The sequence below is a fragment of the Equus asinus genome, chromosome 9 (genome assembly GCF_041296235.1).
Source record: "Equus asinus isolate D_3611 breed Donkey chromosome 9, EquAss-T2T_v2, whole genome shotgun sequence".
Classification (NCBI taxonomy): Eukaryota; Metazoa; Chordata; class Mammalia; order Perissodactyla; family Equidae; genus Equus; species Equus asinus.
The window spans coordinates 7,084,045-7,097,394 of record NC_091798.1 but is presented as its reverse complement, the minus strand read 5'-3'; the positions used below and the strand labels follow the sequence as shown (position 1 = coordinate 7,097,394).

General features: G+C 46.6%; 1 protein-coding gene across 11 annotated transcripts in view; it reads right to left on the bottom strand.

Moving 5' to 3' along the window:
• The window catches only part of FAM193B (family with sequence similarity 193 member B), a 32,508-nt gene extending 19,375 nt beyond the window's left edge, over positions 1–13,133 (bottom strand). For 7 of the 11 annotated variants that reach the window (XM_044777589.2, XM_070516981.1, XM_070516989.1 and 4 more), the window contains exon 1: positions 11,380–13,133. In XM_044777589.2, coding sequence (XP_044633524.2) covers positions 11,380–11,589 — 210 coding nt within the window. In that variant the 5' untranslated portion in view covers positions 11,590–13,133. Of the gene's footprint in view, positions 1–4,792; positions 4,918–5,294; positions 5,356–10,297; positions 11,042–11,379 lie in introns of those variants that run through there. The other 4 variants (XM_070516987.1, XM_070516991.1, XM_070516988.1 and 1 more) reach the window with 4 other exon arrangements.
• Positions 13,134–13,350: the final 217 nt, after the last annotated feature.

Below are 13,350 nucleotides of genomic sequence, written 5' to 3'. Positions count from 1 at the left end.
AGGCCTGTATAGTATATATGGTTGTAGGTACAACCAGGAATTCAAATGTATAATATATATGACAATGTATAGTAAGTGTTTTTTTAATTTTGCTTTTTAAAATGAAAATAGAATTCTTATAAGTTAAACATGTGATCAATGTGACTGTAGTTACTGCCACAGTACTTGTGAGAGGTACCGGGATGCAGTGGAGACAACACTGGCTGCAGCGTTAATTCTGGGCCTCCATCACTTACCAGGTGTATGATGCTGGGCAAGTTCCACTTACTCTGTCTCCTCATCTGTAAAATGGGAAGCCCCAACTTGTAGGGTTGGCTGTGAGCATTAAATGTGATAAAGCACCTAGTCCAGTGCCAGGTACATAATACGTTGCTCAACATACGATACTAACTATGAATATGATGGGAGCGATGGGAAACAATATTTAAAATCAGGACTAGGGATCAAAATATAGTCACTGTATTTTACAAGAATGAAAGAGTCTCTCACATGCGATGAATCTAAGGTGACTCTGAGGCATTTTAATCTCTGCCCTCAACCCCATGAAGTCATTCCTTAAGTTCCCCAAACACTCCCTGTACTCTCCTGTCTCTGGCCTTTGCTAAGATCCGCCGCTTAAAATCCTTCCCTCTCACGTTGACCAATAAGTAGATGGGCCTGACTTAAAGGCCCAGCTTCAATCTAACCTCATCCGAGCTTTCCTAGAGAGTCCTTATAATTCACCTCTCCTCCCCATGTCCCCATGTCTGTGCCTTGGTTACAACATTTGTGCCTTCCACTTAAATTTATTCACCTATATCTTTTGTCCCTTCAACTATGTTGTGCTCCTAGAAGGCAAGCACCAGGTCTGATCTTGTCTGGATCCCTCACAGTGAAGCACAGGACATAGGCTCAGCTGGGCACGTGGTGGCTAAACTAGATTTAAGTGTTCCTATGGCAATACAGCTGGCAGGCAGCTTGGTGAGACTCCCTATCCTGTACCTCCGCCCAAATGGTTCCAATCTCAAGTGCGGAAGAGTAGAAGACTGCATTCCTTGGGGATTACAATGAGATGAACCTGTTCATGGAAATAACATGACTCTCCCTAGAGTCAAACTGGTACACATAATAAATGAGTTTAGCCATCAATGGAAGTGAATTTACAGGACAGGCTATCTTTCCAGTTAAAGGAAGAAACACAGGGCCTGGAAAGCTAATCAAGTTCTAACTGAAGCAGGGGTGATACTGCCTACATTGCATAAGGCTGGCCAGAGGGTTAAGTGATATTAGATATGCACAGACTTAGCTCAAGGGATCCCGCAGAAGGCACTCAATCCATTATCTAGGCCCCTTGGCTGTTCTATTCTTAAGAAGTTGATACCGGAAACTTAGCTTATCCACTGTCCTGAGTTTACTATACTTGACTCTTTCTTTCTAGGCCCAGGGAGTTCTGGGGGCCACGCCCAATGGTGTCTTAACCCTATGCCTTGGCATCTGCCCCAGAGTACAATTCCCGGTGGGGCCTGGGGACTTTTCTCTCTGACATTTTCATCTCCACTTTAATTGCCAAGGGTGGTGAGAATCCCAGGCCCTGGAGATGTTACATTCAGTCAGTACTACCACTGTTCCTTCATATTTTTCCTTTGGCAGAGAAAAACTCTTGGTTCGGAATTCCCTTTGACTGCAATCTCCTGCCATCTTCCAAATTTCTGGCAACCATGACCCCTTATGCCCTAAAGTCAAGCCAGGCTTTCACTAGCTGTTCTCCCGCTGTACTTTTAGCACATGGCACAGTACTCCCACAAAAGAACATGAGCAATAAATGTTTATCGAACGAATGAAACATCCAACCATGTTTCTTCATCACAAAGGATGATGCAACTGATTCTTAAACCCAACAGCCCTGGGCAACAACTAATTATTCCTTCTCACCTCAGTTTAAATTTCAGAGCCTCTCCAGATACAGGTCTAGCCTTAGGCAAAAGATGGGGAAGAGGAAAGAAAGGTTCTAGGGCTTCTCTAGATTTGAGATATGCTCAAAAAAGCTCCAAGATATTTCTGCTTCACTCTCTGAGGAAAACCAGAACCTCTGGAGAGTGTATGGTTACTCACACAAGGGGATCCATGTTCTAGCATGCACATCCCCAGAGCATCAAGGAGCCAGGTGAACCCCAGACTGTGGCCACTCCTAGCCCAGGGGGCTGGCATGTGCTGCCGTTAAAACCAGTATCTCTGCTCCCTCACCTGACCAGGACCAAGACTTTTCTGTCTTTGTCTGAGAAGCATCATGCTGGGGTATTCTAGTTTTTCCTGGATAAAAAGAGATAAAATACAAGGAAGGAGAAGCCAATTTTTTCACGGAACACCATTATTACTTGAAAGAATGACTGACAAACTATGGTTATTTGGACTTGGGTACTGCCAGACGTTTTCACCAAAAATGAACAAACTGAGCCTTTCACATCACAAAAACAACTTATTTGCGGCCAATGATAAAATTCAAACTTTCAGGTGAAAATGAGCTTTTTGGAAAACTTGTATCCACCACCATGAGCTTGACAGCTTCCCAGACTTAAAGACTTTTCTGAATCAATTGGTGGTGATACTAACAAATGTTACAGTTTGACATTATAAAATGAAATGAGAAAACATTGGGAGGATCTATATTACTGAGTGAACCTATTTTCCAAATGATCAAAGCATGATGCTACAGAATCATGGATTGGTAAAAAATCCATTCAAAGTGCTAGACGGACCAACAGATTTTAATATAAATGAGAATAAAGACTTCATTGATAAGGTCTCAGATTCTATATTGCAAAGAAAAATAGCAATCATCTGGAAAGGCTACTAAAATACTCCCTTTTCCAACTATGTTATCTGTAGGAGGCTGGATTATTTTTATATACTTCAATCAAAACAATGCATTGCAACAGATTGAATACAGAAGCATATATGAGAATCTAGATGGTTTTTCTATTAAGCCAGACATAAAGAAATTTGCAAAAATGAAAACAAGACCATTCTTTTCACTAATTGTTTTTGGAAAACAGTTATTTTTCATTAAAAAATTGTTATTTACATTAACATGATAGGTTTAATATTGTTATTCTCAAATGAATTGGTAACTATTTTTTAATTTTCTCAGCTTTAATACTCAATTTGGTAAATATGAATAGATATAACCAACAAAAGCTCTTTTGGGTCCTCAATAATTTTTAGGAACGTGAAAGGGTCCCAAACCAAACACTTTGAGAACAGCTGAGGTAAAGCATCTAACAGTGCCTGTCACCCAGTGGCTGTGCAATAAGCAATAGTGGTTATTAACAATGATACAGTTCACGACATATTTGGATAGCTCTTTGGGGGCATGAATAAATTTTCCACCTCAGCCCTTCTGTCCACAATTTGAGACTTAATGGGGAATAACCAGGTCACCAGACCAGGCAGTTGTCAAGGACTGCTCTGAAGCTGGATCTAATTTCCAGAACTAAACCTGCTCTCATTCCTCTCATGGATTCCTTTTGCTCCCAAGAGTGTGTGTGTGTTTGTAGAGGATTCTCCCAAGACACACGCTATATCTAACCAGCAGCCCTGCAACAGTTTCCAAATTCTATTCTGAAATGGCCCATGAGAGCATTCTACTCTCAAGCCACCCAAATCCAAGAGCCTCCCTGTCACCAAGGCAGGCAGAGGACAACAGAAGCAGCTAAAATTCCCTTCCAGAAGCAGAGAAAATGATTAATCCCCAGCCTAGAAAAAAACAGCCCAGTCATCGTCACTCATTCTTCCGTTCACCCATTCATTCCCTCATTCAACAAACATTCTCAGAGCCCCTACCTGGTGCCACCCATTGTGCCGGGTGCTGGGAAAAATCAAACAAAATAGAGCTCCTGCCTTAAGAGCACATGCTTAAATCAGGCAGGTTCATGCACGGGGTTATCAATGCTCCCAAACTCCCAGGATGCCTCATATTCACTTGGTAGGAACACAAATTAAAATAATACACAATTAAAATTAATACACAAATTAAAAACAACCAACCAATCAGGACACTGGGCTTCTCTACTTAATGTAAGCTTATTATGTGCCTTCTCGCATAGCTATCCCAGGTTTGAGGATCTCCTCCCATTAGCTTCTCCTTCCTACCTTGGTCTGTTTAATCTCCAGGCTCTTTTCTGGTTGACCTCACTGCTGCAGCACCCTCTGGCCCCCCACATTCATGACTTGACCCCAGCTGACCTCTCCAAGCTCCTGAGAACTTAGCTTCTACTCACACTGTTCCTCAGATATACCTGGTCCCTTCAAACCTCAGCACTTTAGCTTTACTCCTCAGCAAATTTCTACTCATCTCCTAAGATCTTGGTCAAAGGTCAACGAAGCTTTTGCTGGACCAGGCTAAGCAGAACTACTTCTTTTAATATAGTATCTATCACGTTGTGCCACAGACATATTCTCTGTCTGTTGCCAAACCCTCAGTAGACTGGGAGCTCTTTGGGAACAAGGAGTGGGTCTTGGTTATTTAAGTGTGTCCAGAAATTTAGGCTTGGCTTGGGCCTTGCACATGGCAGGCATTCACTGAATAAAGGAAGCAATGCTTCCAGCCCACCTGGCTCACACCTCAGCTGCTCTACACAATGGACAGGATCTAAAACACAGCTGAACCAGGCCTGTTCCCAACATGCTATGCTAAAGGCATGGCTGCACCACTCCAGGCCACTAATGGGAAGGCATCAGTGCTAAGAATCTCAGACAATTCTAATGCTGGCAATCAGAGCTGCAGTTAATTCTCAGGGAGCTGATACAACCTTACCTCAGTGTCCTGGAGCTTTCACCCAAACTCCCACTCAGGCTGTTGGCTCAGGTCCATCGAGGAGGTAGGACAATTGTTTCATACCCTTAAGCCAGTTTGTGGAGAATTCTCTCTGGTTGTACAAGCTGAGTCAAGGACAGGGCAGTGAGTCTCTTTGACCTCAGTGGCCCTCCACCCCCCAAGGCAAGCTAATCTGTTGAACCTGCTTCCTGAGTGCAATAAGCCTTAGGAAGGCCTAAGCTGCTGCTAATTAACCCGGAATCTCAGGCACACCTTAATACCTACTACTCTGTACCCCCAGCACAGATTTCTCATGAGTTTGGAAGAGTATGAACTTTGGAGACAGGGTGTTGTGAGTTCAAATCCCAGTTCTGCCATTTTCAGTATGATCTTGGAATATTACTCAATTACTTTGAGCCTCAATTTCCTCATTTATGAAATGAGAACAAAACCATACTTCACAGAGTTGTGAGGACAGAAGGAAATAAATTATGTAAAGTACCTGGCCTGGGCCTGGCACACAGTAGGTGCTCAATACCCGTTAGTTTCTTTCCTCTTCTGTCCTAGAAGAAATGACAGGGAAACTTACTAAGTGAGACTTGCCCAATCCAAAGTTATTACTTGAAGCACAGGACGGAAGACTAGACAGGTGACCTTCAAGGCCTCTTTGAACCCCCCAGTCCATATCCTCTGGCTACAACTTCCTAATAAGAACCTTCAGTGTTTCAGGCCCCTTCTTTCTGCCTTATTTTCCCTATATCTATTCATTTCAGAATGGAGGCTGAAGCCACAAAGGGAGCTGGAGAGCTGAAAGCCTTGGGTAGGGAATAGAGTAGAGATGGCCTATGGGACTGCATCATGTTCATCCACCTAGAGTTTGAAGGATGAGGGTGGGAGCATGGGCAAAGAGCAAAAGGATGCTAACAGAGGGCCTTTCCTGGGACACAAGTAAACCTCTTCTCAGTCCTTTTCTGCTCTGCTCATCCTGCCACGAAGAACCATTAACCACTCCTTTCCACAATAACCATTCCTTTCCCCAAATACATAAAGCACTCACGTCTTCACTCATACTGTTCCCTCTAAGGCTCAGTTTGGGTGTTACGTCCTCCTAAGTCCACAGGTATAATGAACTGTGCTTTGCTCTGGGATGCCCTAACACTTTTTTACATATCTTTTCAATAGAGCTTATCACACCTATCCTAGTTATTGAAATCTGTCCTCTCCACAACACTGTGAGCTTTCAAGGGCAGGGCTTGTATCCCATGATTCACTACATCTCAACTATTCAGCAGAGGTGGCAGCACGTAGTAGGCATGGGTAACATTTTGATCCACAAAGAAAGAATAGCAGTTGAAGAATATCATTAATAGGGCAACCACTGGAGAACTGGGGAAAGTTTGTTATTTGTTTTTCTAAAACTAGGGCTGTTTTTATTCCTGCTGATGGAAAAGTTCCCCACTGGGAAGCCCCATTCTTGGAAGAATATCCTAGGTCTCAAATTCAGCACCCTCAATTCAGGAGTTCCCAGACCGAGCCACACATCAGAATCATCTGGGGCAATTTAACAACGGATTCCTGGGCTCCAGACCTAGAGACTCTGATTCTGTAGGACTGGGACAGGGTCCAGCAAAGCACAGGGGATCTGAGGATTAGTTAGGCTGGGGTGAGGGAGAGGTGGACTCGAGCAATCACAGCTGCCTCTCTCACTGAGAATTAACTCCTCCCATGCTATCAGAGAATTTATCGAATCACATCACAATCACTTTCCCACTTAAAGCCTTTCAATGATTCCTCCTTGCCTATAGGATAAAGCCCAACCTTCTTGATAAGGTTCTCAAGAACCTTGCTAACCTCTCAGCCTGACTTCTGGCCACTCTGAGTTGGACGGTTCTCGCCTCTAGCTCTTTGTCTATGTTGCTTTCTTTGTTTACACACTTTCTTCCACCTTCACCTCTGGAGGAACTTCTATTTCACTGTGAAGCCTCAGCTCTGAGAAGCCTTCTCTGGGCTATCATATCTGTGCATCCTCAGCACTAAGCATCTATGATAATCATAGCTACCATTTGTGCTAAGTGCTTGACATGCAGGACTTGTTGCCCTACCATAAGCCTGGTATCACTGTCATTTTATACATGAGAAAACAAACCAAGAGGCTGAAACGCTTCCAAAGGCCATGTGTTAGGATCTAGGATTTGACCTAGAGGAAGCAATGCTATTCTAGCCTTACTGCAATTACTACATACATGTTCGCTAGACCATGAGCCCCTTGTGGGCAGGGACCATGTCTGATTCACTTCTGCATTCCCAGCTAGCCCAGGGCCTGGCACAGATCAGGTGTCCTTTAGTGTTTGCAAAATAAATGAACACCAGGTCAGGTGAGAGGAAGACTGGGTATGGTGTGTGTGCAACGGGCCCAAATGAATGATGACTGCCAGCCTGGCCCAGCAGTGGGGGTAGGTAAGAAGGAAATGGTAGATACCTAACTTATTCCTTTTATTATAATTTAGTTTAACAGCCATTTATTGAGCACATAAGGACCATGCACAATAAATAACCCAGAAATGAATTAAAATATAGCTCCTGCTCTTAAAAATTCCAAGTTCCATAAGTAAAGGTATTAGAATCTTAACAGTCCATCTGACATCAGATATAAGCTTATAGCTCTGGGACATTTTAAGGGAATTAAAAATTTAAAAATCTTAGTGGGTAAGTCTTCATCTTCAAAGGACTTGTGGTACTTCTATATAGTGAATCTCTACTGGCTTACAAAGAACCAGAGGTGGCAGGGATCCACCTTCAGTATCATTTCCTCCTACTCACAATGCAAGTGGCCAGGCTGGGCAGGCAGTGATTTTAAGGGGGTGGTCCCCGGGTATAGGGACTATCTCATTCATTGGTGTACCCCGAATAAAGGCCCTGGCACAGAGGTCATGCTTGCTGAGTGGGTTAAACATAATGAGACAGGTTTAAGAAAGATACTGAATGATTATCTACTCCAGTCTCTTGAGGCAGCACGTTTAACTCTGAGCAGTGGGAGAACCAGGTCTCTAGAGTCCCTTTAAGCTAGGCTGGGCAAAGCCCCAGGGGATGCTGTAGAGAGATCAGAGATGGGAAGCGCAGGATGACCTCAACCCCCACCAACCGCTGGCTTACAGTCTAGCAAGTCTCCTGGGGGTTTACTGAGTGTGCACCCGGATAAGAGAAACTGAACAACAGCCAGGAGAGCAGGCAGGTGACAACACAGGCTTTGGATGGCCATCTGGCACAGCTCCTGCCACACAGCACCTCTGACTCTTGTGCTTGAGTAAGGAGCCTCAAGGAACGTGGGTTGCTACACATTCTCTCGTAAAGTTGCCGATGAGGCTTAGAGAAGGGAAGAAACACGTCCAGAGTCACAAAGCTAGGAGGACACCCCAAGTCTGTAACACTAAACACTATTTCTCACTGCCTCCTTCAACTGCTTTACAAGTTTTTTTTCCTTTGCTAATCAGGCAATAACTATTTTAGCCTTCTTGTGAAGTAAATGAGGATTTAGGTTCTTAGTGAACAGATCAATGCAATTGAGTGGCCTGAAACAATTGGAAGTAAGGGTTTTTGGGATCCCAATTAAACTCAAGGTCCTGTATTGAAATATGTACAGACTACGCAAATAAGCAAGGGGGACTGGATGGAACCAGAGCGGTCTATGAACCTTAACTCAGAGGAAGCAATGCTCTTCTAGCCTTACTACAACTACTATGTTCTCAGACCATGAACCCCTCGTGGGCAGGGACCATATCTGATTCACTTCTGCATTTCCAGCTAGCTCAGGGCATGGCACAGATCAGGTGTCCTTCCTATGCTAAAGGAGGCAGACACTACTCAGAGACTGCAGATTACTGCTTCTCGGAAATTTGGGCCAAGCGGCACCAGATTTTTAGAGTTTGAAAAGATGGCACAAATCCAGTTTTGTGGGAAACCTTTTGATTTTAAAATACTGGCTCAAATCAAAACAAAAACAAACAAAATAATGTGTGACTTGGGACATTAGAACCTGTCTGTGGACTGGAAGGGGTCTTATTTGCTGCCTTTGGCTTCAGTTCGGCATGCGACCCTGAGTTTCACCTTACTTACCCACTCTGTGTGCATAAGACAGGGTTATAGGTGGTGGTGGGAGCCAGAGATCCTCACCAAAGGCACGCCTGTGGGCAGAGCAATGACTGACCCCAACCCTTTCAGCGGGTGCTTCTCACCAGGGTACAAAAGCCTGCTTCTGGCATCCAGAACCCTCCCTTCCCAGCAAAAAAGTGGGGCAAAATCAGAAGAGAGTTTGTCAGTTTTCTTTACCTCTTTGTGGCTATAGTGGGGGAAAAAAAAAAAAGCCTTGTTAAATCCCCTACACAAAACTGTCCTTTTTTTTTTGGCCCTGAGACTTATAGCGGGAGTTATTTGGGCAAATGTTGCTCTGAGTCTCTGTTTCTTCATCTGAAAAATAGTGTAACAGTATTTATATCCTTCAGTTCATTCACTAACATTTGTTAATCACCAGGCATAGGGCTAAAGTGGTGAGCGACGTGGTTCCTGCACTCTCAGAGTTTATGTAGCAAAAACAGACCAATAATCACACCAATGTTAACCAATAATTACACCAATAGTTAACTCATCACATTTGTGGTAAATGCTGAGGAGAATGCTGAGGAGTAAGGTATCTAAAGTGCCTGGCATGAATAAATGAACGAAATGGCAGGTCAAGCAACAGAGTAGATAAGAACATGGTAGGAACCCACCATGTTAATGAAACTCATAGCTCTTAGGAAAGTTGTGCCCTAAATAAAAACTAAATGGTTAAGCCACCATCCAAGCTTTCTGACCATGAAATCTACAGACTGGCTAAGTGGCAGAGGACCCTAAAGTATTGTATGGTCTGAATGGGAAGGAGAGAAGTTAAGAGCTCCCTGGTTCTCCCTTTTGGGATAACGGCACCCCTAGTGGTGCCCAGAGAAGGGAAAGAGAAGGCTAGAGGGGGAAGTAGCTTCAGGGTGGAAGTTAGACCAGGTGGGCGTGGAGTGCAACCTGGAGTGTCGCATCCTTTGGACTTAGCCCTGGATAGGAGGTGGCTGTGAAGGTGGGGCTTTTGACACTCAAAAGTGGTGGTATTTTCATTAACTGAAAATCTTCTTGTGATCTGAGACACAAAGGAGAGCAGCATCAAAACTGGGTTACAATAAGCACAGGTTCTCAACGGATTCACTTTCTCTCTCATTCACCTAGTTATTTCTACTCTGTGTCAGCAAGGCCCAGGGCTAGGCATGGAGAATCAGAGACAGATGACATAGTCTGTGCCCCTCTGGAGCTCACAGTCCAGTGTTGGGAACAAACACATCAACAGAACGTCTCATTACAGAACAGGGAGTGCTACTAGAGGGGAGCACATGAGACTGTGGGCACAGAGGGGGCACCTCACCCAACTGGGGAGGTCAGGTTAGGCTTTCTGGGAACGGTACCCCAAACAGCATCCCCACTCACATGCACAATTCCAGAGATTCTACTAGAAGGCTGTCAAGAGCCATGCCTTCTGGCTGCACCAGCCTCCCAGAGTCCCCTGCTGCCCGATGCAGTGTCTGCAGAGCCAAACGCATCTTCTGCCACGCCTCATCCTCATCCGGCGCTGCATCCGACCCTCCAAGACTCCTGCAGGAGCCTGCCTTCCTTGGCAGGCTCAGCCAAAAGACCAACTCAAAACTCTTTTGTCAGAGCAAGCTTAGGGTGAGCCACCCAGCCCCAGGTGCCACAACCCTCCCAGAGCAACTGTGGCTCATGCCACCCGGGCCTCTCAGTGGACACAGGCAGGGTACCCCTCATTATCTCCTTTGCTCAAAAGAAAGTGACCTTCTTCCTGGTGGCAAGCTGGAAGTTTTGGAAGTCCTTCTACTGCTCACTATCTGCAGGATTTGCCAAACCCAGGGATCTGAGGGTTGGGTGGGCCGCCTTGTGAATCAGGGGTATAGAGGGGAGAAAGGGTAGGCTGTGCTGGGTTTCCACCTCAGTGCAGGAGTCCCACCAAACAGTCTTCTGGGCAGCCTGGCTGTCTGCTCCAACTGCTCTGCAGGGCAGGGAGAGGGGGGAGGCCCCAGGAGACATATGCTGGGGGCACAGCTGCTGAGGGGGCAGCGGCTGCAGGCAGTGAGGGGAAGGGGTGGAGCCGCTCCGGGGCGGGGGCTGGGGGGAGGCTGCAGCCTTCCAGGCCCCAGCGCCCCGAGCTGGCCTCTGGGTGGGTGGGGGCGCAGGTGGGCCCAGGGGAAGGGGAAGGGCAGCGAGCTGAGCGGCGGCCTCAAGATCAGAGCCCGGCCCCAGTGTGGGTGTTCGACCAGAACGTTTGGCTTCTGCTCCAGCCCGGAGGCGGCGGGAGGAGACGGCCGGCAGCCTGGTCTCAGGAGGACAGGACGCGCCAAGCCTCGGCTCTGGAGAGAGAGGTCCAGCCTCCACGCCTGCCTCGGGGGGACGGCTCCGGCCCAGCCGGGGGAGGACGCTTCACCCCAAGCCCTCCCGGGCCCGCTCTGCGGAGGTGAAAGCGCCCGAGCAGCGGGACTCGCCTCGCTCGCTCCTACCTGCGGGCCGGCCGCCAGCTTCGGCTCGTCCTCCTCCCTGGGGCCGTCGCGCTCGGGCTCCGCCAGCGCCTCCGGGAGCCCCGCTCCCGCTCCCGCTTCCAGGCTCGGCGGCGGCGGGGGCTCGGGCGCCTGGGGCTTCTGCGGCCCCGCGACCCGCGCCCGCTCGCGCCGGCCCGCGCCGCCGCTCGGCCTGCTCCGCCTCCGAGTCATGCTGCTCTCGCGCCGCTCCCTAGCTCCACTCGCGCCGCCGCCGCCGCCGCCGCTCCCCTCACAGGACAACAGCCAATATGGCGGCGCCCGGCTCCCCGTCCGCCGCTGCCAGCAGGTCAGAGGGCACTCGGAGTCCGCGCCGCCGCACTAGCCCCCGAGGCTGCCTGCGCCATTTTGAATAAGGTCACCACCCGGAGTTCCGTGGGAGAGAGAAGCTGCGGGGGAGACGCCCTCCCCCTCCCTGGAGCTAAGGATGCGACCTGCGCGACGAGCTGATGTTCGCTGCGGTAACCGTGCCGCACGGCCCTGGGTGCTTAATAACTGCCTATTAAGTGGATGACTGAGTTAATTAATTTCCATAGTGCTACAGTACTTTCACACCCATCGCCTGACTCCTCGCACCTCATACGGCGAGGCAGGCTCGATCGTTTCCATTTTGCAGCGGAGAAAATCGAGGCTACAAAAGGCGAAATGGTTGCTCAACATCATTCAGCCAGAACTCGTGGATTCTTAGATGGCCTGAGCTGAAAGGGACGAAGGGGTCGTCTAGGTCTTTATTTGCAACTTATGGTCCACTGGGAATCCAGCGTTTGGTGCTTGGGACAGCGGGACTCAGCCTCCGCTCCTTCTCTCGCAGTCTGGTGGGGAAGGTGGACACTTAAATACACAATTACAGCCAGTGTGATAAAGATGAGATGACTGGGGCATGTTCTAGGTCAGCGTTTCCAAAAAAGTAGTGTGTGCAGGACAGGATTTTGAGTGGTACACAAAGGAACATTTAAAAATGTGATAATTGTGTATTTAATTGTTAAAAATGGAATTCCCCCCCCCTTCTTTTTTGAATAGATTAGACATGCAGATGGTACAAATTTCTAAAAGTTTTGAGGGCAGCCTGTCTCATGCCAGGGCCAGTGATACCCTGAAACCATATGGGCGGTTCTGTGTAAAGTCGCTATTGATGTCATCAACGGGGGCGGAATTCTGACATTGGCCTAACCCACTGAGCAAGGGCTATTTTGAGAGGAAAGGCTAAATGGAAGGCCCTGGAGCTCTCCTTAATTGCCAAGAACATAAATGAAAAAAATAATACTTCATCTCATCACAGGGACTAGTGCCACCATCAAAGATTGGAAAGATTACGGGGGATTCCCACTATATTAACATTAGCTCTTCAATTTGGCCAGAATAGTAGATAGATGGTATTTTTCCCCCAAGTATGTATTTTTATTGTAGTAAAATATGCATAATATAAAAGTTACTATCTTAGCCATTTTAAGCGTATTAAGTACATTCAAACTGTTGTGCAACTGTCTCCACCATCCATCTCCATAACTCTTTTCATCTTGCAAAACTGAAACTTTGTACTCATTAAATAATAACTCCCCATTCTCCCCTCTCCCAGCCCCTGGCAACCACCATTCTACTTTTTTAAAAAAATAATCTGCTCCTTTTCCCCACACCCTAGCTGCTGGTAACCACTGTTCTACTCTCTGTTACTATGAGTTTGTTTGTTTGTTTTTTAAATATCCCACATCTAAGTGAAATCATGCAATATTTGTTGTTTTGTGACTGGCTTATTTCACTTTGCAAAATGTCCTCTAGTTTCATCCATGTTGTCGTAAATGGTAGGATTTCCTTTTTTTAAGGCTGAATAATATTCCTTTATATATCTATTTTATATAAATATTGACAATCTTGCATTGTTTAATGACAGGGATATGTTCTGAGAAATGCATTGTTAGGCAGTTTTGTCATTGTGTG